The 27044-nt window shown below is 44.4% G+C and overlaps 1 protein-coding gene across 1 annotated transcript in view; it reads left to right on the top strand.

Moving 5' to 3' along the window:
- GAB3 (GRB2 associated binding protein 3) overlaps positions 1–23464 on the top strand; it is a 42049-nt gene extending 18585 nt beyond the window's left edge. The window contains exons 6-10 of the mRNA XM_040467118.1: positions 408–627; positions 2782–2863; positions 3986–4088; positions 19166–19279; positions 20234–23464. Of these exons, the coding sequence (XP_040323052.1) occupies positions 408–627; positions 2782–2863; positions 3986–4088; positions 19166–19279; positions 20234–20350 (636 nt within the window). The 3' untranslated portion in view covers positions 20351–23464. The remainder of the gene's footprint in view (positions 1–407; positions 628–2781; positions 2864–3985; positions 4089–19165; positions 19280–20233) is intronic.
- Positions 23465–27044: the final 3580 nt, after the last annotated feature.

The following is a 27044-nucleotide window of genomic DNA, read 5'->3' as shown; positions in this document are numbered from 1 at the left end:
AAGTTGCTTGACCAATATATGCTCCCTTGAAGTCTTTTGAGACTCAGCACTGAATCTCTGAGGACCCTTTCAGTCTTCCCTAAGGCTTCAACTTGTCTGAGAACGATTGCACTTCGTGTCCTATAAGGACCCTTCTAGTTCTAATACTCAGACACTTGTCTGCCTCGGGGTGTGGGACTTAAGGCATCACACTACACTGAGAGTGTTTGCGGAAATTCATAACCCTCTATCTTCTAGCACCAAATCCAGGAGTGTCCTCACCTGCCTCATACAATAGGAGCAGGGGCAGAGCCCAAGTTAGAGGCTTACCTGACTTTCTTAAGGAAGTCCAAAGTTATTCTTGGATACTTGCAACCCCTGTGCACGGCCTTGGCCGTCCTTCCCGACCTGCACCTGTTCTCTTGCAGCCATGCGGGTTCTCCCCGGTGTACCCCACAGCTTCAGCCAGTGCCGAAGATGGCTACGTGCCCATGGGCCCACAGGTGGCCACCTCTGCTCTTAGAACCCACTGCAGCCATGATGACTACATCCCCATGAGCCCAGGGAGCATCTCAAGCCCGCTGCCTGAGCTACCTGCAGACATGGAGCCTCCCCCAGTGAATAGAGATCTCAAGCCTCAGAGGAAACGTAAGCCACGTGAACGGACCTGCTGTGCAGGGGAGGGGAGAAAGGTCCTAGAGGCCACGTGCAGAAGTTTCCTTCTTGACCGTCTCTGGGAAGAAGGCACTGGAGGAGCCGTCCCAGAGGCCTGGGAGGTGTAGGGGTGAGGAGCGATGGCTGGGATTGAACAGGAAGGGCTGGCAGACCTTGCTGCCCCCGACTGAGGAAAGGAGTCACGGGACTTAGGGCACTGTGGCCCTGCAAATGCAGCCTACAATGCCAAGTTCATTCCAGAGGGCCCATCTTTGTCTGCTTCCCTAACAAAGGCCTTTGCCACCCCAGACCGAGGAAAGTAGTCAAGAATGACTTTTCATCCGAATTGGTGAATGTCAGACCTGGTCGTATGCAGCTGATCACCCACTACCCTGTGTGTGCCCATCCGCAGAGGTGTCCGGGAGCAAGGAGTCTGGATCCTCTGGGCACAGAGCTCCTTGAAGCTTCTGTGTTACTCCCAGGCAGCTCCCCTGGGCTGCAAACAGCACGGACAGAGAGGGAAAAAGAAGAAGAGGGAAGGAAAAGCAGCTCAAAGTAATGTGCTAACTTTATTCTCCCCCACTGCCACCTGCCTAGTAGGTCTGGTGACTCCCAGGAACTCCCAGAATCTGGTCTGTTCCCACCTCTGTTTGCTCTTTGGAAATACTACCACTTCAGGTAGCCACGCCCCAACCTGGTCATCAAGTCCCCCTCCCACGCCTGGTCCTTCCAGCCTCACCCCTTCACTGGGCGGCGGCGGGGGGGGGGGGGTGTGAAGATGAGGAAGCAGGTTCCTCAGTGGGTGGGAGGAGCACAGGTGAAAAGCAGCTGGAAGAAGGAGGATTATGAAGTCAGTACCACACAGGAGAGCAAATCCTGTCTTATGAGGTTCAGAGGAAATAATCCTTCATTCTGCTCAGAAATGATTTCACAAGGACCTGTAACTCTGAGGTAGATGTTTCGTTTAATTAATTTTCTATAGCAATGCTATCCAAGAGAAATTTTATGATGACAGAAATGTAGCTATTGAACCCTTGAAAAGTGGCCAGCGCAAGTGAAGAACTGAATTTTTATTGACCATATTCCCCATGCTGAATTTTAAATTTTATTTAATATTAACAAATATAAATTTAAATAGCCACATGTGACTGGTGGCCACCATATTGGACAGCATGGCTCATAGGACCTGGCGATCAGGCATGAACATGTCGTCTGGACTTAGGGCTCGGGAGCCAGTGGGTGGGTGTCCAGGTGGACCCCTGGGCCAAGACTTCAGGCTCTGACAGGTGTGGCTGCAGGGATAGACCCTGGGGCCCAGGGGGGAGAGGGCAGGTTGAGAAGCCAGGAGGTGGCTGGTCGGTGAGGCTGATGCCAGGGAGTTATGGCCATCAGGAGAGATCATCACACCAGAGACTATGTGACTGTGACTCATATGTCCTTTCCAGCTCAGCAGCTTGCCCAGGTCAGAGGCTCCTGGGAAAGTGAGGAGTAGGAGTCGCTGTCCTGGGTTCTGATGATACGGAGGGGGCTTAAACAGTTTCCACCCATGCAGTCTAGTGGAGGAAACAAAGCAACCTGGTCAAGGCCATGGTAGAGGGATACATGCATGCTCATGATGTCTGGAGGCCAAAGAAAGCCTTTTTAAGCAGGGGACATTGACCTGAGATCTGAAGGTGACTAACCAGGCAGAGAGATGGGGAGGAATGTTCTAGGTAGAAAGACTATCAGGTAGACAATGGATGGGAGGTGGGGATAGAACCTGGGTGATCATCTCTGCCTGTAATAAGAAAGGTAAAATTTCCATTTTGGACACACCAAGTGTAAGGTAGATGTTTGGATCCCATAAGGTCAGAGACTTTCATCTGCTTTGCTCACACTGTGCCTCCAACACCTAGAACTATGCCTGATGTGCAGTGAGGTCTCAAATGCACACTGACTAAATGTATTGCCCCATTGCTACCTCTAGCTGTAATGTGAGCAGTGAGGAAGGAGAAGGGTAGGTCCGCAAAATTCCCCCTCATTGTCAGTACTGCTCGTTAGTAAATCTGGATTTGATGCGCTAAGTGGAATGTCTTCATTTTAGTCTCTAGATTCCATCCTTTCACCCCTGAGCACTTACCATACTGGATATTGTGTCTTCTCTCACAGCACGGCCACCCCCGCTGGACCTGAGCCACCTGTCCACCATCCGGGAACACACGTCTCTAACCAGGACCCGCACTGTGCCTTGGTACATCTTTGATTGCTCAAATGGACCTCAGCCAGCACAGGCGCTCCCAATTTTTGTGATGCATCTTTGATGAAATGTAGTTGAGGCCCACCTGGTCTAGTTTAAGTCAAAGGGGGATGGGGTTTGTTGTTACCATGAGCCAGAAGTATTGTGTAGATCACAAAGGAAGGAATATAACTGAATGTCCCAGGATGCTGGAGTCAGGAACTAGCTGTTGGGAACCCAGGGAACTCTCCCCCTCACGCATTTGCTTCTCTCTCTGCATTTGCTCTTCTGTCTCTCTCTGGAGAGCTCTTGTCAGTGTGGCACGTGCCTTATGGCCAAGGAGAGCTGTACCAGGCCTTGTGAGCTTACTTACACGCTATGAGTCCAGTACCAACAGAGACCGGCTCTTTTCCGACCCCAACTCACATTTCCGGGGAGAGGGAATTATACCGCCCCAGCCTGAGTGGAATCACCTGTGGCCCAGGGGGAGGGGCCAGCGGAACCGATGTGGCTTCCAGAAGCCCGACTTTGTGAACAGAACAGGAGAAGGGAGTTCTCAGAGAGAGAGATGGTTCATGGACCTGGCAGACAAAGCCCAAAATGTATCTGCACTCTCTCATCTCACCTGTTAGAAGTTGTATTTTCAGAGTCTGGAGCCTGGCCCGAGAGGTTCCCGGTTCACTCTGAATGCCACAGGATACAATCACTTAGCAAGGCAGAACTCTGCAGTGAGCTCTCTTTCCAGTCATGATGCACAGAGACACAGCCTGTGTTTCTGACTCGGGAGGAGGGTGAAAATTAATTTGCAGTCTTGTTCTGATTCCATCAGAGGGATGCCCACAGGTCATTACTTTTGCTGGCTACTCTGAAGGGAAGCAAGAGAATCACAAAGGAGCATGTTATTTTTGTTTGTGGGTTTTTTTTTTTTTTCCCCTAAGTGATATGATGCCTTGGTCTGTTTCTAGAAAGCTCGTGACCTGTGCCCCTTAAGAGTTGGGAGCCATTTGCCCCAGCATGGAAATTGTATCTGGAAGCGGGGCGGGGCTGCAAACGCCGCAGGGACCTCGTCAGTTCCTGGCTGGCTTTCAGAGCAGCTGTAAGACATTGCTTTGACCTCGTCTATATTTTTGTTCTTAGCGATCGAACCAGATTTCTCTCTCCAGAAAGAAATGGTATTAATTCTGCAAGATTTTTTGCCAATTCTGTTTCCAGAGAAGAGGAAGAAAGCTACATCCACATGGTAATCCTATGTTTCACACTCTTCATATGTTTCACCCCAGTCTGTATTCTTACGAGTTCATTATAAAGGAAACACGTACTTCAGAAAGCCCCATGCAATCTTAAACCAATCACTTGAATGTAATCCCAGGTTACTGGCAACAAATCAGTTGGGGCTGGTTTTCTTCCCTGCGATAGTCAGCTCCTCATACCATTTCGAGGCCACGGTACTTCAAGGGTATCCAGGGTTGGGGCATGTGTAATTTGATATCAACGACTTTGTTAAAAAATGTTTTAATGTTTATTTATTTTTGAGAGAGAGACAGAGCTCAAGCCAGGGCGGGGCAGAGAGAGAGGGAGACACAGAATCCGAAGCAGGCTCCAGGCTCTGAGCTGTCAGCACAGAGCCCGACGCGGGGCTCGAATCCACAAACCGTGAGATCATGACCTGAGCTGAAGTCAGACACTCAACTGACTGAGCCCCCCAGGCGCCCCTGATTTAATGACTTTGTACCTCTCTGGATGTTCAGAGTCTAAGCTGTGGAAACTCACCTGTGTATTCCTTTCTAGCAGATCCCTGGTGGCCTGGCCCCGATTGCCTCTGAATATTTCTGAAAGATGAATCAGAGTCCCGTTGGGAGGAAGTACAGTGTCCTGGACTGTGAATGTGTCTTAGTCTCTGGAGGCTCAGATTATAGGGTCTTTGTGTAGACCTGAGTAGACAGAGACCTGCCATCTCTGTCCTTTCATTCATTCATTCATTCACTCACTCATCTCTCCCTCTTGCCCTCTATTGTTACTTCTATTAGGAGGCACGTGAGCCAGAGAGGGTCTCCTTGAGGCCTGTGAAATAATGAAAAGAGATCTTAGAAAAACAATGTTCAGGGCACCGTGACTATATGTACTTTTGAGAAGACAGTTCCGGCCCTCCTATGCATGAGGTTAATAGGAAGTAAAAATCTAAGAACCATAATCTCCAGGGAAGAAGTAATTAAATGCTTCATTTTGCCTTTCTATTTGATAAAACTTGTGCTGGTAAGTTCACTTAACCATATGCAGATGGAAAGTGACTCATATACAAATCTGCTGTGGTCTTCCCAATGTTTTTCACACTTAGTAATGGCCCTTGGGAAACTTGTAGAAGAAAACACTCTTCTAAAGGATACTGACCAGCTGTGCTCTGTCTCCAGAGAACAGAAAAGGGAAGTGAATCTATAACCTCATAGAAGCAAGCACAGAGCCATTCCAGACACCAGTTCATCCCTGATCTTTGAGGTTATGACAAAGAACAGTGTTTCATTTACGACCCTTGCTTGCCTAAGTTTATGATCGTTACTTAGTGACTGTCTGGGCATTACTAGGCAGTATGACACTGTAATGAAGAGCCCAGAACAGCTGCCGAGGGAGGTGGCTGTGGGGAGGCACCGCATCAGTATGTTTAAGACCCTTCCCACTCCATTCCATCGTGCTTCTTCAACTGCGGTAAGAGACCATAATTTCAGATGACTTTGATTTGCATTATTTCACTTCTTCCACATAACAGTTCTACAGGACTCCTAGGGTTTGATTCTGATTTTGCACATAATCGTATGTGTTAATTTTTTTCTCTTTGAGAACAAGTTCTGATCTGAATGTAAAAATTTACATCAGGGGCTGAAATACAAAGTTTGTTTTATTAACATTGTGCATCCTTTGTTAGTCTCTTTAAATGTTTGTGAAATTATAGAAAACTTAGAAGAATTAACCTAATGTCAACTTAGGTGATCTCTTTTTTACAGGTTTTTCAAATGCTTTAATTTCAATAGTTTTCTAAGGCTTTTTTTTTCTTTTTTTTGAGAGAGAGAGCACAAGCAAGGGAGGGGCAGAGAGCAAGGGAGAGAGAGAATCCCAAGCAGGCTCTGCGCCATCAGCGCAGAGGCCAATGTGGGGCTTGAACCCATGAACCGTGAGATCAGGAGCTGAGCTGAGATCAAGAGTCGCATGCTTAACCAATTGAGCCACCCAGACCCTCCTGTAAGGCTTTTTATAGTAGAATTATAGACTCCTAAATCTCACATCAAATGTTTCATTATGGACTTATAAGACTTTTAGTTTTAGATTATCTTACAGTGGCATTGACTTTCTCTCAGTGTTCAGTTTTATGAATTTTAATATATGTTATATGTCATATAAATTAATAAAATATGAATAGATAACAAATATATGTTATATATAAAGTCATAAAATATGAATTTTAACACATGTTCTGTAATTTTTATATATATGGATATTAACATATATATTCAACATATATGTAACCACTGCCACAATCAGGACACAGGACAACCTCAAGATACTCTGTCATGCTCCCTCTGTATAGTCACACCCTCCCACAACCCTAATCTCTGGCAACGACTGATGTGTTCTTCATCACTATAGTTTTGTCTCTCGAAGGATGCCACAGAAGCTGAATCATATAGTACGCCATCTTTTGAGACTGGTTTCCTTCACTCAGCATAATGTCTTTGAGATTCACCCAAATCATAACGTGTGTCAGGAGTTCTTCCTGTTTTATTGCTGCGTAGTACTCAAGCATATGGATGTGCCCCACTTTATCTACTTACCCATTGAAGGACATTGGATAGTTTCAAGGTTTTTGACATTTATGAATAGAATTGTTGTAAACATTCTTTTTTTTAAAGTAACCTCCATGCCCAACGTGGGGCTTGAATTCACGACCCCAAGATCAAGCGTTGCATGCTCTACCCACTGAGCCAGCCAGACGCTACACAAAAATTCTTTTACAAATGTTGTTTTTTGATTTTTTTTTTACTATGCTAAAATATACATTCACATAAAATTTACCATTTTAACCACTTTTAGATGTAGAATTCAGCAGCGTTAAGCTATGTTCACCATGTTGTGCAACCATCACCACTATCTGTTTCCAGAACTTTTTCATCATCCCAAACAGAATCTCTGTACCCATTAAACAATGTTTCCAGAACTTCTGCATCATCCCACACAGAATCTCTGTACCCATTAAACATTAACTCCCTAATCCCTGTCTACAAAGCCCCTGGTAACCTCTGTTCTACTTTCTGTCTTTGTGGATTTGCCTCTTCTAGGTGCCTCATAGAAGTGCAATCATACGATGGTTGTTCTTTTGTGTCTGCCTTCTTTCATTTATCTGTGTCTTCAGGTTTCATCCCTATTGTAGCATGTATCAGAATTTCATTCCTTTTTTAAAAATTGTTTAAAAAAAATTTTTTTTTCAATGTTTATTTTTGAGAGACACAGAGACTGAGCATGAGTAGGGAAGGGCAAAGAGAGAGGGAGACACAGAATTCAAAGCAGGATCCAGGCTCTGAGCTGTCAGCACAGAGCCTGATGTGGGGCTCGAACCCATGCACCGTGAGATCATGACCTGAGCCGAAGTCGGGCGCTTAACCGACTGAGCCACCCAGGCACCCCTAAAAATTGTTTTAAGTTTGTTTATTTAGTTTGAGGGAGAACGAGCAAGCAGAGGAGGGGCAGAGAGAGAGATGGATAGAGAATCCCAAGCAGGCTCTGTGCTGTCAGCGCAGAGCCCAACATGGGGCTCGAACTCACAAACCATGAGATTGTGACTTCAGTTGAAATCAAGAAATCAAGAGTCGGACACTTAACCGACTGAACCACCCAGGTGCCCCTCATTCCTTTTTTAGGGCAAATACTCCATTGTATAGAGAGACCACAGTGTGTTTATCCATTCATCTGCTGATGGACATTTGGGTTGTTTCTACCTTTGGGCTATTACTGCTGCTGTGAACATTAGGGTACAAGTATCTGAGTCTTTGCTTTCAATTCTTTTGGATATATACCTAGAGGGGGAATTGTTGCATCCTATGGTAACTTACCTTTAACTCTTTGAGGAACCACCAAACTGTTTTCCCCAGCAACCAAACCATTGGTTATTTCCACCAGCAATGCAAAAGGTTCTGATTTCTCTACGTCCTCACCAGTACTTGTTATTTTCCATGTTTGTTTGTTTCCAATTTTGGGCATCCTGCTGGGTATGAAGTGGTATTAACTCTTCCTTAAATGTTTGGTAGAATTCCCCTGGAAAGCCATCTGGCCCTGGACTCTTGGTTTTTGGCACATTGTTGATTACTCATTCGATTTCCTTACTGGTTATGGGTCTGTTCAAATTTTCTATTTCTTCCTGTTTCAGTTTTGGTAGTGTACATGTTTCTAGGAATTTGTCCATTTCTTCCAGATTGCCCATTTTATTGGCATATAATTGCACATAATATTCTCTTATTATTGTTTTTATTTCTGCTATGTTGGTTGTGATCTCTCTCATTCTTGATTTTATTTATTTTGGTCCTTTCCTTTTTCTTCTTGATCAAACTGGCCAGTGGTTTATCAATTTTGTTAATTCTTTCAAAGAACCAGCTTCTGGTTTCATTGATCTGTTCTACTGTTTTTTTGGTTTCGATAGCATTAATTTCTGCTCCAATCTTTATTATTTCCTGTCTTCTGCTGGTTTTGGGTTTTATTTGCTGTTCTTCTTCCAGCTCCTTAAGGCGTAAGGTTAGGTTGTGTCTCTGAGATCTTTCTTCCTTCTTTAGGAAGGCCTGGATTGCTGTATACTTCCCTCTTATGACTGCCTTTGCTGCGTCCCAGAGGTTTTGGGTTGTGGTGTTATCATTTTCATGGACTTCCATATACTTTTTAATTACCTCTTTAACCTCTTGGTTAGCCCATTCATTCTTTAGTAGGATGTTCTTCAGTCTCCAAGTATTTGTTACCTTTCCAAATTTTTTCTTGTGGTTGGTTTTGAGTTTCATAGCGTTGTGGTCTGAAAATATGCACAGTATGATCTTGATCTTTTTGTACTTACTTAGGGCTGATTTGTGCTCCAGTATATGGTCTATTCTGGAGAGCGTTCCATGTATATTCTGCTGCTTTAGGATGAAATATTCTGAATATATCTGTTAAGTCCATCTGGTCCAGTGTGTCATTCAAAGCCCTTGTTTCCTTGTTGATTTTTTGATTAGATGATCTGTCCATTGCTGTGAGTGGGTGTTGAAGTCTCCTACTATTATGGTATTACTATCAATGAGTTTCTTTATGTTTATGATTAATTGATTTATATTTTTGGGTGTTCCCACATTTGGCACATAAATGTTTACAATTGTTAGGTCTTCTTGGTCTATAGGCCCCTTGATTAAGATATAATGCCCTTCTGCATCTCTTGATAATAGTCTTTATTTTAAAGTCTAGATTGTCTGATATAAGTATGGCTACTCTGGCTTTCTTTTGTTGACCATTAGCATGATAGATGGTTCTCTATCCCCTTACTTTCAATCTGAAAGTGTCTTTAGGTCTAAAATGGGTCTCTTGTAAACAGCATATAGATGGATCTTGTTTTCTTATCCATTCTGTTACCGTATGTCTTTTGATTGGAGAATTGAGTCCATTGACTCTTAGAGTGAGTACTGAAAGATATGAATTTATTGCCATTATGATGCTTGTATTGTTGGAGTTTCTGGTGGTATTCTCTGGTCCTTTCTAATCATTGTTGCTTTTGGTTTTATATGTATATACATATACATATACATATATACATATATATGTATATGTATACATATGTATATGTATACATATGTATATGTATATATATGTATACATATGTATACATATATATGTATATATATGTGTGTGTGTGTGTATATATATATATATATATATATATGTATATATATATATATATTTAATCTTTTTTCCCCTCAGAGGGTCCCCCTTAAAATTTCTTGCAGGGCTGGTTTAATGGTCACAAACTCCTTTAATTTTTGTTTGGAAAACTTATTATGTCTCCTTCTATTTTGAATGACAGCCTTGCTGGATAAAGAATTCTTGGCTGCATATTTTTCTGATTCAGCACATTGGATATATCCTACCACTCCTTTCTGGCCTGCCAAGTTTCTGTGGATAGGTCTGCTGCAAACCTGATCTGTCTTCCCTTGTAGGTTAGGGACTTTTTTTCCTTTGCTGCTTTCATGATTCTCTCCTTGCCTGAGAATTTTGTGAATTTGACTATGATATGCCTTGTTAATGGTCAGTTTTTGTTAAATCTAATGGGGGTCCTCTGTGCTTCCTGGATTTTGATGTCTGTGTCTTTCCCCAGGTTAGGAAAGTTTTCTGCTGTGATTTTCTCACGTAACCCTTCTACCCCTATTTCTTTCTCTTCGTCTTCTGGGACCCCTATGATTCTGATGTTGTTCCTTTTTAATGAGTCACTGATTTCACTAATTCTTGTATCCTGTTCTTTGGATTTAATATCCCTCTTCTTTTCTGCCTCCTTATTCTCTATAAGTTTGTCTTCTATATCGCTGATTCTCTGTTCTGCCTCATGCATGCTTGCCGCCACTGCATCTATCCATGATTGCAGCTCAGTTATAGCATTTTTAATTTCATTCTATTTTTTACTTCTTTTATTTCTGCAGGAAGGGATTCTAATCTATTTTCGACTCCAGCTAGTATTCTTATCATCCTGATTCTAAATTCTGGTTCAGACATCTTGCTTGTATCTGTGTTGGTTAAATCCCTGGCTGTCGTTTCTTCATGCTCTTTCTTTTGGGGTGAATTCCTTCGTTTTGTCATTTTGAAGGGAGAAAAGGAATTAATGAGGTAGAAAAATTTTAAAAATATTAAAATTAAAAAATTAAACACACACAAAAAATCGAATAAATGATGCTAGATCCTAGGTGTGTTTTTGGTCTGGAGGTTGAAAGTGGTTTGACAGATTAGAGAAAAAATGGGTGGGGAAGGAAATCGTTTGAGAATTTGAAAAAATGAATACACTGAAGTAGACTAAAATGAGATGATGGAAGTAAAATAGAATTTGAAAAAATTTACACAAAAGTAAAGAATATAGTAGAAAAAAATTAAAAATATTTTTAATAAAAATCAAAAGTAAAAATGAATTTTTTCTCTTTCTGTATTCAAGAAAAAGAAAAGAAATGAAAAAGAAAAAAAGGAAATCGTTTGAAAATTTGAAAAAATACACTGTAGTAGACTAAAATAAATGATAGAAGTAAAATAGAATTTGAAAAAGTTTACAGAAAAGCAAAAAATATAGTAAAAAAAAGAAATTTTTTTAATGTAAATTGAAAGTAAAAATGAAGTTTTTCTCTTTCTGCATTCAAGAAAAGAAACAAAAAAAAAAAGAAAAAAGGAAATTTAAAATTTGAAAAAATGAATACACTGAGATAGACTAAAATAAAATGATGGAAGTAAAATAGAATTTGAAAAAATTTAAATATAAGTAAAAAATATAGTAAAAAATGAAGAAAAATATTTTTAATAAAAATTGTAAATAAAAATGAATTTTTTTCTTTCTGTATTCAAAAAAAAAGAAAAGTGAAGAAAAAGGAAGAAAGAAAACTGAATAGATCGACCTGCTAACAGATTGAAATAGGACTGAAATTACTTTGTTTTGCCCTAGAAGTCAGACTATGTAGCACTTTATAGTCCATAAACTAAGTAGGCGGTGAGACTTGTGTTCTTGAAGAGCCAGGTTGGCCCAGTTGGGTGGGGCTCAGTGTAATGGCTCCCTTATCCACTAGATGGTGCTGCTAGCCTACTGGCGCGGAGTGTTGCGGCGCTGGTAGGTGCTTAAGCGCATGCGTGGGAGTGGTGAAAATGGCTTCACCCAGCTACCCGGTCTCTAGTGTCGGAGCTCTGTTCTCCCGGATCAGCAATCGTGCACCGGTCCTGTCTTCAGCTTTCGTCCACTCCCCGCTTTTTCACTCTCCGTGACCAAGCCCCAGGCAGTACCTCTCTCCCGAGTTTTGTCTCAGATGGGGCTGTTTTCCCCGGCCCCTTACTTCCAAAGGACTGCAGCTTTGACCCGTTCGGCCCCTCTGCTAGAGGGTCCCACCGAGCAATGGCCGAATGAGCAGTGGCCGAATGTCGTCTGCACCCTGGAATGCCCGCTGGACCCTGCTGCTGCCAGTGCCCTGAGACTGGGGCCAGGTGTCAGCCCACCCCAGAGAAAGTTCGTGAGATAGTGTAGCAGCAGCGTTTCAGGGATTATGGAAAATCACAACACACATCTGGCACCAGGCTTCGCCCTTAACAACCTTGCCCCAGCACCAGCGAATGTGGCCGTTTTCTGGGGTCTGCTGGGACCAGGTGGCTTCAACAGTCTCCACCAAATGTCCTTCCAACAGCGGAACTGCTCTTCCCCGTGTGGCCCGAGGACCTCCCGGACCCCACTCTGTTCCTGGGGATGCGCCCTTCCCACCAGAGCACTGCCAGGTATTGAGCTGTGGAGTTGCAGCCTTTGTGCTCCCCTTGTTATTTCCAAGTTTCCACTTTCTCTCCAGCTGCTTTTGAGGAGGGGTGCTTTTCCCATATTCTCCACCCCCCCCCCCCCGTCTCCATCCTCTCTCCGCCCGCAAAAGCACCTCCTTGCCCACCACCACTTCTCCCCAAGTTCACCTCTCTGTGCCGTATACCTGCTGAATTCTGTGGTTCAGGTTGTGCAGATTGTTGTGTTAATAATCAGATCAGTTTTCTAGGTGTGCAGGATGGTTTAGTGTTGGTCTGGCTGTATTTCATGGATGCGAGACACACAAAAAACTTCCATGCTGTTCCACCATCTTGGCTCCTCCTCCCATCAGATTCTTCTCTATAGTTAGGAGTTTGTTTCTTGGTTTGCCTCTTTCTTTTTTTCCTTTGTTCATTTGTTATGTTTCTTAAATTCCACATATGAGGGAAATAATATGCTGTTTGTCTTGTGACTGACTGACTTCGCTTAGCATAATACTCTCTAGCTCCATCCAAGTTATTACAAATGGCAAGATTTCATTCATTTTGATGGTTGAGTAATATTCCACTGTATGTGTATACCACATTTTCCTTATCCGTTCACCTATCAATGGACACTTGGGTTGCGTCCATATCTTTGCTATTGTAAATAATGTTGCAATAAAGATAGGAGTGCATATATCTTTTTGAACTAGTGTTTCTGTATTCTTTGGGTAAATGCCCAGTAGTGGAATTACAGGATCATATGGTAGTTCTATTTTTCACTTTTTCGGGAACCTCCATACTGTTTTCCAGAGAGGTTGCACCAGTTTTCATTCCCACCAACAGTGCACGAGGGTTCCTTTTTCTCCACATCCTCGCCAACACTTGTTGTTTCTTGTGTTGTTGATTTTAGCCATTGTAACAGGTGTGAGGTGATATCTCATTGCAGCTTTGATTTGCATTTCCCTGATGATGAGTGATGTTGAGCATCTTTTTGTGTGTCAGGCATCTGCATGTCTAATTTAGAGAAATGTCTGTTATGTCTTCTGCCCATTTTTAAATTGGGTTATTTGTTTTTTGGGTGTTGAGTTGTATATGTTCTTTATATATTTTGGATACTAACCCTTTATTGGATATGCCATTTGCAAATACCTTCTCCTATTCCATAGGTTGCCTTTTAGTTTTGTTTCCTTTGCTGTGCAGAAGCTTTTTATTTGGATGTAGTCCCAATAGTTTATTTTTTCTTTTATTTCCCTTGCCTCAGGAGACATATCTAGAAAAATGTTGCTATGGTCAGTGTGAGAGGCATTACTGGCTGTTGATTAAGCCTAATTTATTGACTTTTTTCATTCAAGGATTGTTATCATGTCTAAGAACAATATAATTGCCTAACCTACAGGGTAATTAGGATTTTCACGTTTTCTTCTAAAAGCATTATGTTTTTAGGTTTTATATTATGGTCTATGATCCATGTTGAGGTATGAGGTATGAGATGGTGTTGACGATGATTTTTTACATACAGATATCCAAATGTTCCACTACCATTTGTTGACAGGATGATCTTTTCTTCATTGAATTGCCTTTGCACTTTTTTAAAACTTCGGTCAGGCATATTTTTGTAGTCTTTATATTCTATTCCATTGATTTACGTGCCTATCATTTTGTCTGTACCACAGACTTGATTACAGAAGACTTACAGTAACTCTTAAAATGGGAAGCATATTTTCTCCAATCTCATTCTTGCTTAAAAGTCTTTTTTGTGGGGCGCCTGGGTGACTCAGTCAGTTGAGCGTGAGACTGTTGATTTCAGCTCAGGTCTTGATCCCAGGATTGTGGGATTGAGCCCCGAGGTGGGCTCTGCACTGAGCATGGAGCCTACTTAATATTCTCTCTCTCTCCCTCTGCCCCTCTCCCCTGCTTGCACTCGTGCACACACACTCTCTCTCTCTCTCTCTCTCTCAAAATAAGAAAAAAATAATAAAAAAGCCTTAAAATGTTTTGTGTTATTCTGCTCCCTTTGCCTTTCCATATAAATATTAGAATAAGCTTTTCTTTACCTAACAAAATATCCTTATGTGATTTTGATTAGAATTGTGTTAAATCTATGAATAAATTTGAGCAGAATTGACACCTATATTATACTCAGTCTTCTAATTCATGAATATGGCATATCTGCCCATTTATTCAGATTTTAAAATTTTCTTTCCTCAAAACTTTATAATTTTCACATGTAGATCTTACCATGTTTTACCAGATTTCTACCTAAGTATCTCACTTCTTGGAGCTATTGCAAATGGCATTTTTGTAATTTCAACTTCCAATTGTTCACTGGTGGTATACACAAATGTTGTTTTTGATGTGTTGGCCTGTGTCCTGTGACCTTGTTAAATTCACTTATCAAAAATAGGAGGTTTTAACTTTCTTTAGATTCCCTGGGGCTTTCTGTTTACATGATCATCTCATCTGTAAATACAGTGCTTTATTCCTTCCTTTCCAATCTGTAGGCTCTTTCATTGTTTTACTTGCTTTATCACTAGCCTACGATGTCAAGTACAATGTGGAATACGAGTGGTGAGATGAATCTCCTTGTCTCCATTTCAGGAGGAAATCATTCAGTCTCTCACTATTGAGTTTGATTTTAGCTGCGGGTGTTTTATTGATGGTCTTTATTAGGTTAAGGAAGCTACTTTCTAAGTTTTCTAAGAGTTGTTTTTTTTTTATCATGAATGGATGCTGATCTTCTCAAATGCTTTTCTACATTCATTGATGTGATCATTTAGTTTTCTTCTTTAGATTGTAAATATTGTGGACTACACTGATCTATTTTCGAATATTGAATCAGTCTGTATTCACCGAATAAATCCTATTTGCTCATGGTGTATTATTATTTTTATGTGTTGCTGGATTTGATTTGCTAACGTTTTGTTGAGGATTTTGTATCTATGTTTATGATAGATATTGATTCGCAGGTTTTTCATAGTGTCTTTGTCTTGTTTTGTTATCAAGGTAATGCTGTTTTCTGGAACAGATTGTGTAGAATTAGTGCTATTGATTCTTTAAGTTTTTTGATAAATTCATTAGTGAAACCATCTGGGTGGCTTCAATTTCCTTAATAGTTGTAGGACCATTAATATGATCTACATAATCTTGGATGAATTTTAGTTATTTGCCAGATGGTTTATATGTTTTACCTTTCACAGTTCGGTCTGCAATGAACTTGGAATTAACTTTCGTGTATGATTTGAGGTAGGAGTCAAGTTTCATTTTCCCCTGGTATGTTTCTCTAATTGATCTGGCACCATTATATTTAAAATTACTATAATTTACCACTATTCTGCAGCGCTGTCTTTGCCATAGATCAAGTATCCATATGTGTGTGGGTCTTTTCATGGACTCTCACTTCTGTTCCGTTGGTCTACATGTCTATCTTTGGAAATTACCACACTATGCTAGTTACTATAGCTTCATAAGTCTCCATATCTAGGAAAAGAAGTCCTCCTGCTTTGTTTACCTTCCTCAAGTTTTCTTTGGCTATTTTTGGCCCTTTCTATTCCCATGAAAATTTTAGAAACAACTCCTCAAATTCTACGAAAAATGAAATACCCTTCTTTGCAGGATGCGTGGTCAAAATGATTGAATCCAACATTTGAAATGGAACTACATTTCTTCTTTTCTTTTTTTTAATTTGGGAGAAGGAAGGCACAGAATACCAAAGGGTTCAAGGAGTTGCCCGTGGCACCTACTTCTGGAAGTCAGGCTGAAGGGAAAGGAAAAGAAGGGGTAGTGGTCCAAAGTCCACCTAAGCAGCAGGTAAATCTCAAGATGCCCCTCCCTCACTGCATGGAGGTGGACCACTAGGACTTCCCATCTCTATAGGAAGGGTGACGTGTAGTCTCTAGAGAGAGTAAAACAAGGTTTCTCTGCACTGCGGGGACATTAGACGCATTTGACCAAGACCACTGTACTAAAAACAAGGTGATTAGCTAAATATGCATAGTGGATATGACCATCATTCCTAAACCTGTTCCCCAGCCCCTCTGTTCCACAGTATTGACAACCAGACCTTCATAGTTAAGTCCTAGAAATTGGGAGACAGTTCTCTGGGCTGTTTGAGCAGCCCGAGGCAAGACCTAGGTCCTGACATAAGGGGTTCGCCAAGAAAACCATCCAGTAGGATCCCACTGCAGTGAAACCCAGTTGACAAGCACCACCCATGTACTTAAAGGTTCCAGTCAACTTCTGGGTCTTTCGCTCCTAAATTTGAGCAGACCGTCAGTGATTCCATCAGACATTTCAGGAAGGCTCTAGCATGAAGGCCAGAGACTAAAATGGATTGGAGGAAGCAAACTATGCCAGAAGGGGAAATGTTTTTTAAAAATCTATTATTGCCTTCTTTTTTAAAGTTTTAAATTTTAATTCCACTCCGTTAACATAGAGTGTTCTATTAGTATTGGGTGTGCAATATAGGGATTCAACACTTCCATACACCACCCAGTGTTCATCACAAGTGCCCTCCTTAATATTTTCTGAGAGATGAGCTATTACAACTGTAAATCAAAAGAATCTATTAGGTCAATCAGGAACATTAACATATGAAAGGAGAAACTGCTGTGATTAACTCATTAGATGCAGAACAGGTGTTTGGTAGAACCCACCCTCAATTCACATGCAGGAACTTGATCTGTGAACAGAAGTTGTGGTGGGAGAAAGGACAGCTCTCCAACTGGGTAAAAGCTACAGAAAAGGAGTGGGTTGTACCCCTGTTTCACCACCACATGTTAGAATCACCTCGAGCTGGATTCTTAAGTGTGAAGGGCAAAACTTTATAGTTCTAGGAGAAAATATGGGGAAACACATTGTGACCTCAGCACGGGAAGGGTTCCTTAAAATACAAAAGAAGCCACTTGGGAAAAGAGTGATGTGTTACATTAAAAGTGGAAACTACTCGGGGCACCTGGGTGGCTCAGTCGGTTAAGTGTCCGACTTCGGCTCAGGTCATGATCTCACAGTCTGAGGGTTTGAGCCCCTCGTTGGGCTCTGTGCTGACAGCTCGGAGCCTGGAGCCTGCTTTGGATTCTGTGTCTCCCTCTCTCTCTGCCCCTCCCCAACTCGCGCTCTGTCTCTGTCTCTCAAAAATAAATTAAAAAATGTTAAAAAAAAAAAAAAGTAGGAACTACCCGTCCTTAAAAAAATTCCATAAGAAGAAAGAAAGAACAACTATAGACTGATAGGCTATTTGTAATGCACATGACCTACAAATGATTACTCTGTAGGATCTAGGAGGAAGCATTGAGAAAAATTAGAAAAATGCAGGCACATCAACAAAAACATTAGCAAAACCAAAACAAACCTGAACAGACAATTCATGGAAGAGAAGAAAATAGATGACACTTAAACACATGAAAAAGTGTCCAGGGCACCTGGAGGGCTCAGTCGGTTTAGCATCTGACTCTTGATTTCAGCTCAGGTCATGATCTCACGGTTAATGGGTTGGAGCCCCGTGTTGGACCCTATGCTGACAGCTTGGATGGAGCCTGCTTGAGATCCTCTCTCTCCCTCTCTCTTTCTGCCTCTCCCTTAATCTCTCTATCTCTCAAAATAATCTTACAAAGTCTTAAGAAAAGAAAAGGTGGCCAATTCATTAATTATCAAGGGCATTGGAAATCAAACCATGGTAAGATACCATTTTCCCCAGATCAGGTCAGGTCAGGAATACAAAACGTCTGATATTGGGGCACCCCGCTGACTCGGTAAGGGGCATGCAACTCATGATCTCAGGGATGTGAATTCAGGCCCCACATTGGGTGTAAAGGTTACTTGGAAATCAAATCTTTTTTTTAAAGGACTCTGATATTACCAAGTATTGGCCAGGATGGAGTAGTAGTAGGTATGTGAGTTGGTATAACAAAATAGCCTGTTTGGAAAATAGTTTGGCAATAGTGAAGTTGAAGATGCCCACATCCTACAAGCCAGCAATTCTATCCCCAGAGACACATTCTAGAAACTCTTCCACAGTTACACAAGTGCTTGTGGCAGCATTGCTTGTAAGAGCCCCCAAACTGGAAGCAACTCCAATGTATGTTGGAGGCGGGGTGGTTAAATGAGTCATGCAATGATGGAATGATCTATCCAATGAGAAGGAAGGAAGGAAAGCTGGCGGGTGAGCATGGCTGGATGTGAAGTATGTAGTCTGGAGCAGACCCTGAAGTCACCAAACATACCTGCGATATGTTTCTACTGACAAAGGTTCAAAACAGGCAAAAGTACAGTGTGAGATTGAAGGATACTGACACACTCATGAAACCATATTTAAGGAGGAAGAGATGGTAAAAATTCAGTCTCGTGCCTGATGGCTCGTGGGGAGCGAAGTTGGTTCGAGAAGGGGAGCGGGTGCTTCTGATGCCCGGGAGTCCATGGGTGTGTGTCGCACACATCACACCGTTTGCATCTGTATAAAGTGTCTTCAGATGCATCTGAGATGCCTTTACTAGACTTGAATAAGTGTGCTTGATCTTTTCTGGATTTAGTCTCTAAGGTATTGTAGGCTTGTCAGATCCTTAAGACAGACTCTTCTTGGGGGAGATTTTGGGCAACCCCTCCATGGTGAGCAAAGGTGTAGCTTCATGTGAAGGCTGAATTGGCCGTGTTGTATTTCAAATGGTAGCTCTCACTCAGACATGCAGGGGGCTCCATGCAGGTGTCCTCAGACCACCTTGTGGTCTGATGGCAAGTGCTCAAGTGGGGACAGGACTCGCCCCGCTTTCCTTGGGCAGCCCGGCTGGATACCCTTAACCTGAGTCCCATGATGTTGCTTTCCAGAATCGCAGGACGGCCAAGTCTCTAAGCAGTGGTGCTCTGACCTGGACAAAGAAATTCAGCCTGGACTATTTAGCGCTGGACTTCAATTCTGCGTCACCAGCCCCTATACAGCAGGTAGGAAGGACTTGGTGTCTGAGGATTCCCAGGGGATTCCTTTTCTGTTTAGATTTTTCTGATGATTCAGCCATGCATGTTCTCTTTGGAAAGTCTTAAATGTACAGATGTGTGTGGGCATAGGAGGGGTCTGCTTAGGGTGGGAGTTAATAGCACGGTTTGGTTAGACTCTGGGGAGGGGTGACAAGAGCTGACAGTTGGAATCGGAGCCCCTCAGCATAGGCAGTTTGCACTCCTCTGGATAGTATTCTCGTCTGTAAAATGGGGATCGGAAGTACTAAACAGCTAAATATTTTTGAGCAAAGGACAGTCGTGATCTAAACCATGCCTAACAACATACGTTGTTTGAGGAGACAAGCAACTTGCCGAACCGCGTAGCCAGTGTGATTCCACTTTGTGTGTGTGTGCAGGGAAAAAAAGTTTGGAAGACTTCCTTTCCCTTTTGCCAAACGAACTCCTGTTTCTCCTTTACCTTGAATTTCATTCCCCAAACCTGAACTCCTATTCCAGAAAAACTGGTCAGAAGGGGGTGCCTCGGTCGGTTTTGGTAGGCCGTGCGATCAAGACAGTCAAGCCCCAGGTCTCAGTGGCCTTTCCTGCTGGTGCTCGTGGGACATCCTCCATCCGGGGCCCCGCTGGGAGAAAGAGCCTCTGACTGATGCTCACTGGCCTCTTGGCAGAATCACAGGCTGCCTCCTGTCCCTTCGGGATTGGCACGCGTCACTTCCACTCGTAGGATGCTGGTCAAAGCGAGTCTGATAGCTGGGGTGAAGTCGGAGGGAGTGCAGGAAGAGCGATATTCGAGCATGTACCCAAAGTGTAAAGATTCTGCAGGGAATGACTTGGGAGGAGCAGCTGATATTTAACCCCACAATCTACCACCAAAGGGCTGGCATTTTCCTGAATTTTTTGAATTTGATGTAATAAAAATCTGTTTGGGTTCTTCCCCTTCAGAAACTCTTCCTTTCAGAAGAGCAAAGAGTGGACTATGTCCAAGTGGATGAACAGAAGACACAAGCCCTCCAGAGCACGAAGCAGGAGTGGACGGATGAGAGGCAATCGAAAGCGTGAGATACATGCTTGGGCCATGTGTGGGGCAAGGAAGCCCGCGGCTTGCTCTGGGCGTCTTTTGCCAGGGTTGCAGTGATGGTCCATGCAGGCCAGGAATCAGAGAGAGTATGTCACTTCCGCGGACTCGGCCAGAACCTTTGGGAGAGAGGATCTATTCATCTACACCGAATGGGGAGAAGGAAGAAGTGGTCTCCTGGCCCCACCCCCACCCCCACCCCACCCGTCTCGGCCATGTCCCTCCTACCACATGAGCCCAGAGCCTCCCAGATGCTTAGAGTCGGCTCCATACCCATAAGGGGCGGCCATGGACTGTCATGTAGAAAACTCCATTCAGGCATGGTAGGAACAAGAAAAGCAAGACTTGGGACAATATTTTTCCCAGAGCTTTGAAGAATCTCTCCAGTGGAGCATTTGGAGTACAGATTCGAGCCAGTATTGCTACCAAACAGAATCATTTGACTCTAATGCTTGCAAATTCCGACCTTCTGTGTTTCCATTGGATCATAAATCATCCTGGCGGAGAGGCTCCTGGAGACCATCTTGTCCCAGGCCCTGCACACATGGTTGAGGAGATCAAACCCAGAGGTGGTGGCAGAGTTTGCATTCCTTACTGCAAAGGCCCCAACAGACAAATCATTTCTGTCCCTAGCGAAAGACAGGTCAAGTGAGAGGGGCAGTGAGTCTTGGGCTCTGTGGTGAGAGTGTCAGAGGACACTAGTGGCGCTAAGGGTGTCATGGCCGAACAGCTGCCTGCGGCTGGGTGTTCCATTGCTGCCAGCCTCTCAGCACGTTTTCACATGCGTTGTCTCATGCCTTCTCAAAAACCTCCGAAGCGAGGCTTGGCAGAGAACGTTGCTCCCACCTGGAAGCAAATGACAGCCAGAAGAGGGAGCAGTGTGCCTGAGATCACTCGCAGAGCCAAGGCCCAGGGTGAGGTCCCCCACAGGCCCATTCCACCATCTTCCACTGCCTCTGAGGATTTTGATGAGATCTAGGAGTTTGGCCAACCTTGGGGACGTGAAAAACACGTGCAGACACGAGATGAGTCATCATCCCCCCTCCCTTTCATAGGATTTTGAACAGGTGCCGTTCCTACTTGACAAGTATGCATGCCAAGCTGGCTTTTCTTTGTGTGGTGTTCCAATGGGAGGCCCTAACATAATCAGTGGTTACCCTGAGCAATACCTCCTGACCGTCACTGTGAAAGCCATTCTTGGATCATATGGTCCCTTGCACGGTGTTTCCCACAAACCGGCTGGGGGCGGCAGAAGAATTGTTTGCCACCTCAGGGAAGGCACAAATTGTCTTTGGCTATCCTATGCTAGCCCTCAGCTTTTGAGTGATAGTTGTGACCAGAAAACAAACAAACGCAACAGAAAAAACTTTAAACAATGAATTCCATTCTCAAATTTCCTGGCGAATTTCTCCCTTCTTCTTTAGTGATGGCTAAGTCCTGAGAGCAAAGGGTACCACTGTGTAGTGAGGACATCGTGTCACTCCCTCCTTTATGGGGCACTAGGGTTCAGGGGGGACAGGTGAAGGTCTCAGTCGGGCGTGGGGTTGTGTTTAATGGCCCTTCCCGATTCTTCCGAGAGCCTGTAGCCAGAAGACAGATGGGAACAAGCGGGAATGAAGCAGATACAGGTCCGCCATTCTGACTGGCATTGCGTCTCACGGAAGGAAGGCTTCAGGGGCAGGCCGGTCTATGGCAGTCAGGCTTGGTCAGGGAAGTTGTAGGCTCTGCTGTGGGGTTTTAGGGCTCAAAATGCCCCAAAGGTAAGTAAGTAATGCCAGTCTGGGCTTTCAGACCGTAGAAGTAATTCTGATGTTCAAAGCAACAGGATCTGGTGACCTCATTTTCTTCCTGGAGTAAGGTGGGGGGAAATGGTGGAATGCTTTCAATGACATAAGAATCCTCAGTGAGCCCAGATGGAGAAATGCGAGCCTGGGGGGGCCCCCCCGCCCCCTGCGGCCAGCTCCGTGTCACAACGCACAGGCCAGAGCCTGTAAGGAGCCATCTTCTTCCCTCTGTGACTTGCGAAGAGTCACAGAGTCTCAGGCAAGAATCCAGGGTGCTGGACTGCCAGTTCTCATAGATGGTAACTTCCTTGTGTGGGGGGCACCTGTCTTTAGATCCCGATAAAGGAGGCTGGTGCAGCAAAATTGTATGCGCAAGTGTCGAGAACCACACCAGACTTGGAATAGATCACAGATACAGTGGAAATTATGTCCGTAGTGAAATGTCATCCGATTGGCCACACACACACAAAACCTCTTTCTACAAAGTATTTCCAGGGAAGTGTTGACTGCATGAAGCAACACACACGACTGGTCTGACTTGTTTGGAAGCCATTAGTGAGGCATTAACAAAAAAGACAACCTCACCCTCCCTTCCAGGATGTGTGTGATTATGTCCGGCTTCAATAAGACTGCTAATGGATGCTTGCCCCAAAGCGCATGACCCGGGGACACAAAGTACAGGTAATTTTGAGCTGATAGCAGCACGTGCTCCTGAGAAAGCACCACGAATGAAAATGCTACTGGCCAAACCCTGTTCTCCTGCTGGGATAAACCGTGTGTAATGGGGCTGTGATTCTGACCAGGGTCTGAGGTTTCAGCATTGTTTTGTTTTGTTTTTAGTAGAAATGATTGCAGGTACCATTCCGAGTCGAGCACACGTGGCATGTGCGTCCACTGTGCGGGGCACACCTTCCCAGGAGATAGCAGGACATTTGAGCCCACGTTGTTTTCTGCAGTTCCTTTTTGCCTGGTTTTTCTTCCATCTCATTTCTTTAGGAAATTCCTCCAGATCAGGGGTTGTGCAGTGCAGAAGTGGGGGAGGAGCCCCAAGGCCCAGGACACAGCTTGGCCTCAGAGGCACAGAGTCATCCTGTGCAGGCCGATGTCCTAGAGCAAGGACAGGCTGAACTGTGGCCTTTAGATCTGAGTCAAGACAGAAGGCTCCCCTCAGGCCTGGCTTTCTCCTCCCAAGGCCGTCTCCATCCCTGTCAATACCTTCCTTGTACCCACAGTCGTGTTGATCTTAAAACATTCATTATGTTTTTTACTGTTTCATTTCTGGCATTAATAAAAGTCTTATAAGGAAGAACCACACTCAAGTTCTCTCTTACTTATTGAAAATGATGACATCCTATATAAATGCAGAACACATTTCGAAAGCTGCGTATGTGAAGATAGCCTCCATTGCCATTTTCAACTACAACAAACTTGACCTAGCTCACAGGGAATCGCCTACATCTGGGTTATTTTGTGACAAACACTTGAGCACAGGTGGTTGTAATGAGAACTCCTGCTCAGCCAAAGCACATCTTGACGTCTCTTTTCATCAGAAACCAGCTTCCAACATTAGCGGCAAAATCCGTGACCATCCTTGATAACACGCATAACATGATCTCCATCATCATTGACCTTATAAAGCAACAGCCCCTAGCACGCTGCTCCCCAGCAGAGGTCTCTTGCACCCCCACCCTCTCTTTCCCCAGGGCTGAGGCTCCCCGCCAGCCTGGGCACTGGCTCTGAGGCATCTTTAAGCCACAAAGTAAGGTGGGGACCACCAGAGCAGTGGGGGCTCAGCTGCAGGGAAGCAGGCCAAAGGCAGAGAGGGGAGAAGAAGCCACATGAAATTCCTTGCCCCTGAGAAGTGTGAGGCCGACGTCATGAATGCTTCTTCCCAACACCCTCTCCAGCCTGAGCCCCTGACCCAAAGAACGGGTGGCCCACAGGGCTGACCTGGGAGGCAGGGGCCGAGAAACCGAAGGGGTGCTTTAACTCTAGGCTCCTTATGCTCTGGCCCCTGTACCAGACCCCTCCCCAAGTTTCCAGCTTTCGAATCCTCCTCTATCTTTCTTGATCTTCAGTTGCATTTGTTGTTATCATTTTCCTACTTTGATTATACCATTTGTTTTGTAAAATAATCTTTTCTTTTTTTGCCAATGAGGGAGTGTGGCTTGGGTGCAGGCTGGGCCAGGGGGCCCAATGGGAGAGAGCAGAGCTGACATGCGGGGCTCCCCCGCCACATACATGGCACTTTGCTTATGACCAAGGGATGCTACGGAGTCTCAGGATCATGAGGGCCTTTCCGATCAAGTGTTCCAGGTCATTGGATGGAGACCCACGTGGGCAATAATCAACCCTGACCCCACTTCGCCATCATATACAAACCGATTCTAGGCAGACCTCAATGGGAAAGGCAGAACAGTGGGTTTGAGGTGTTCCCTCTGCTGTGTCAGATCCATTATACATCTATCCATCACTGTTGCTTTGGTCTTTGTTTCATGGTCAAAACCTCTATTTTAAAGGGTTTTATTTTTTTTTAATGTTTTATTTCTTTTTGAGAGGTAGAGAGAGAGGGAGACAAAGGATCACAAGCAGGCTCTGCACTGGCAGCGCAGAGCCTGACACGGGGCTTGAACTCACAAACTGTGAGATCATGACCTGAGCTGATACCAAGAGTCGAATGCTCAACCGACTGAGCCACCCAGGTGATCCCCCAAGAGTTTCATTTCAACGAGAGTTTGTTTGCCTTCATGTAAAAGAACAACCTAATTATTTTACGTCTATCTTGAAATCTTAAATTATTTCAATTTTTTGTTCTTCAATCTGAGACTTAATTCATTTTCCTGTTCTATGGTGATAGAAGTCAGAATAGTGGCTACCTCTATTGGGGAGGTTATTATTGATTGAAAAGGGGCAGAAGAGAACTTTCTGGAATGATGGAAATGTTCTGTATCTTAATTCAGGTGATGGTTCCATGGATGTATACATAATGTAAAAACTTACCGCTCTGTGAATGTAATATCTGTACCTTTTACGGCATGTAAATTATACCTCAACAAGCCAGTTAGCATGAAGAAACTCCAAGAGAATTAAAAAGTTAATGTAAGAAACACAACCGTAAAACATACTGGAAGCAACTACAGGAAAACCATTTATTATCTTGGGTGTGGAAGACCTTCAGAAGCAAGGCAAGACACAAGCGAAGGAAATACTTCTTTCTGTTGAAAATTCCATTTAATTCAGAACACATGTGGTGGCCACGGGCTACAGAACAGGTGCTCTTGGATTTAATTTTTTTTAATGTTTTTATTTAGTTTTGAAGGAAGGAGAGAGACACAGCATGAGTGGGGGAGGAGCAGAGAGAGAGGGAGACACAGAATCCGAAGCAGGCTCCAGGCTCCGAGCCGTCAGCACAGAGCCCGACGCGGGGCTGGAACACACACACTGTGAGATCATGACCTGAGCCGAAGCCGGATGCTCAATCGACGGAGCCACCAAGGCGCCCCGGAACAGGTGCTCTTGGCGCTTCTGAAACGTGGCAGCAAAATGGAGGTCCCTCTCCCTCAGGGGCTCACGTTCTGGCAGGATGTGGTGGGCTCTGTGGGTGCCCTGCCTCGATCCTCCAGGACCCCTTCCCTCTCTGGGGTGCCCCTCTCTGGCCACGATGCACTTTGCTGCCAACAGCTGCCACCCGGGCCCCCATCTCAGAGGAAACCCTGCAGGCAGTTACTGGGGCCAGTTCACGTGCAAGAGCAGAGAGCTGGCCACACCTCAGAACGGACTCTCCCCGCTCACCCCCGTGCAAAGGACAGCAGCATTCCAAGTTGCCAGCTCCTTCCCTCATGTGGGGACAAAGTCGAAGTCAAAATTACACCCCAGAGTTCCCCAGAGGGATCTGGCAGAACTTTCCCCCTCTGTGATCACCCCCTCTCTGGATTCTTCTCCTTCCCATGCCACTTTCCCAGCTACCCTGGTCTCAGGCTTTGGCGAACCCAGTTGGAGTACAATGAATTCTGAAACGTGGTCACACACTTGGAGAGATCCCTCCCACCCCACTTGCTCCTCCAGAACCTAGGCATTCCACATTAAGAGATGGAGTCGACGCTCCCCACCCCTAGAAGCTGGGCAGGAGTGGGCAATGGCTAACCACCTTGGCAAATACAGCACAGCAGAGGAGGCACCACGATGTCTGAGGCTGGGCCATACGACGTGATCGAGCTTCTGCTTGGTGCCCTCTGGGGACGTGCACCCTTGGAACCCAGCCATCGTGCTGTGAGGGGACACACCACATGGAAAAGAACCAAGGCCTTTGGCCCTCAGAATGTGTGTGACTGAGGCCTCCTGGAAGCAGATTGCTGTAGCCCTAAATTTAGGAACCACCACCACTGTCCCACGGGGTACACATGAGCCTGACCCCCAGTGACTGCCCACATAGGAGATGTGTGTGCAAAGTAAATTGTTGTTGGTTTGTCACTAAGTTTGCATGTGGTTGTTACGTAACAGTACTTGCTAGACCACTAACCCAAGAGAGGTGAGACAGGAAATGATAACAATAAACTTGTATATTATAGTCTATCTTAGAAGGTAGTGAATGGTATGGACAAGAAAAAGTGCAGTGTGAAAGCAGCTACTTGTGTGTGGGTCGGTGGGGGGCAGCTGCATGAGTAAGTAGGGTGAGAATGTGAGATTTGAGAAGACTTGGAGATGAGGGACTAAGCCGTGAGCTGCGTGTGGGAGAATATTCAGGCAGGGAGAGCAGAGCCCTAATTCAGGAAACCTGGGATGTTGAAGACACAGCCAAGAAGCTTTGTGGCCAATGGTAAGACTTTTGGTTTATGTTCCTGGGGAGAATGGAGCCAGTGAAGGGAATTGAGCAGGTCAGGCATGCAATTGACTT

The sequence above is a fragment of the Herpailurus yagouaroundi genome, unplaced genomic scaffold, assembly GCF_014898765.1.
Source record: "Herpailurus yagouaroundi ecotype Mexico unplaced genomic scaffold, PumYag 67209, whole genome shotgun sequence".
Lineage (NCBI taxonomy): Eukaryota > Metazoa > Chordata > Mammalia > Carnivora > Felidae > Herpailurus > Herpailurus yagouaroundi.
This window is presented reverse-complemented; position numbering and strand designations above follow the sequence as displayed.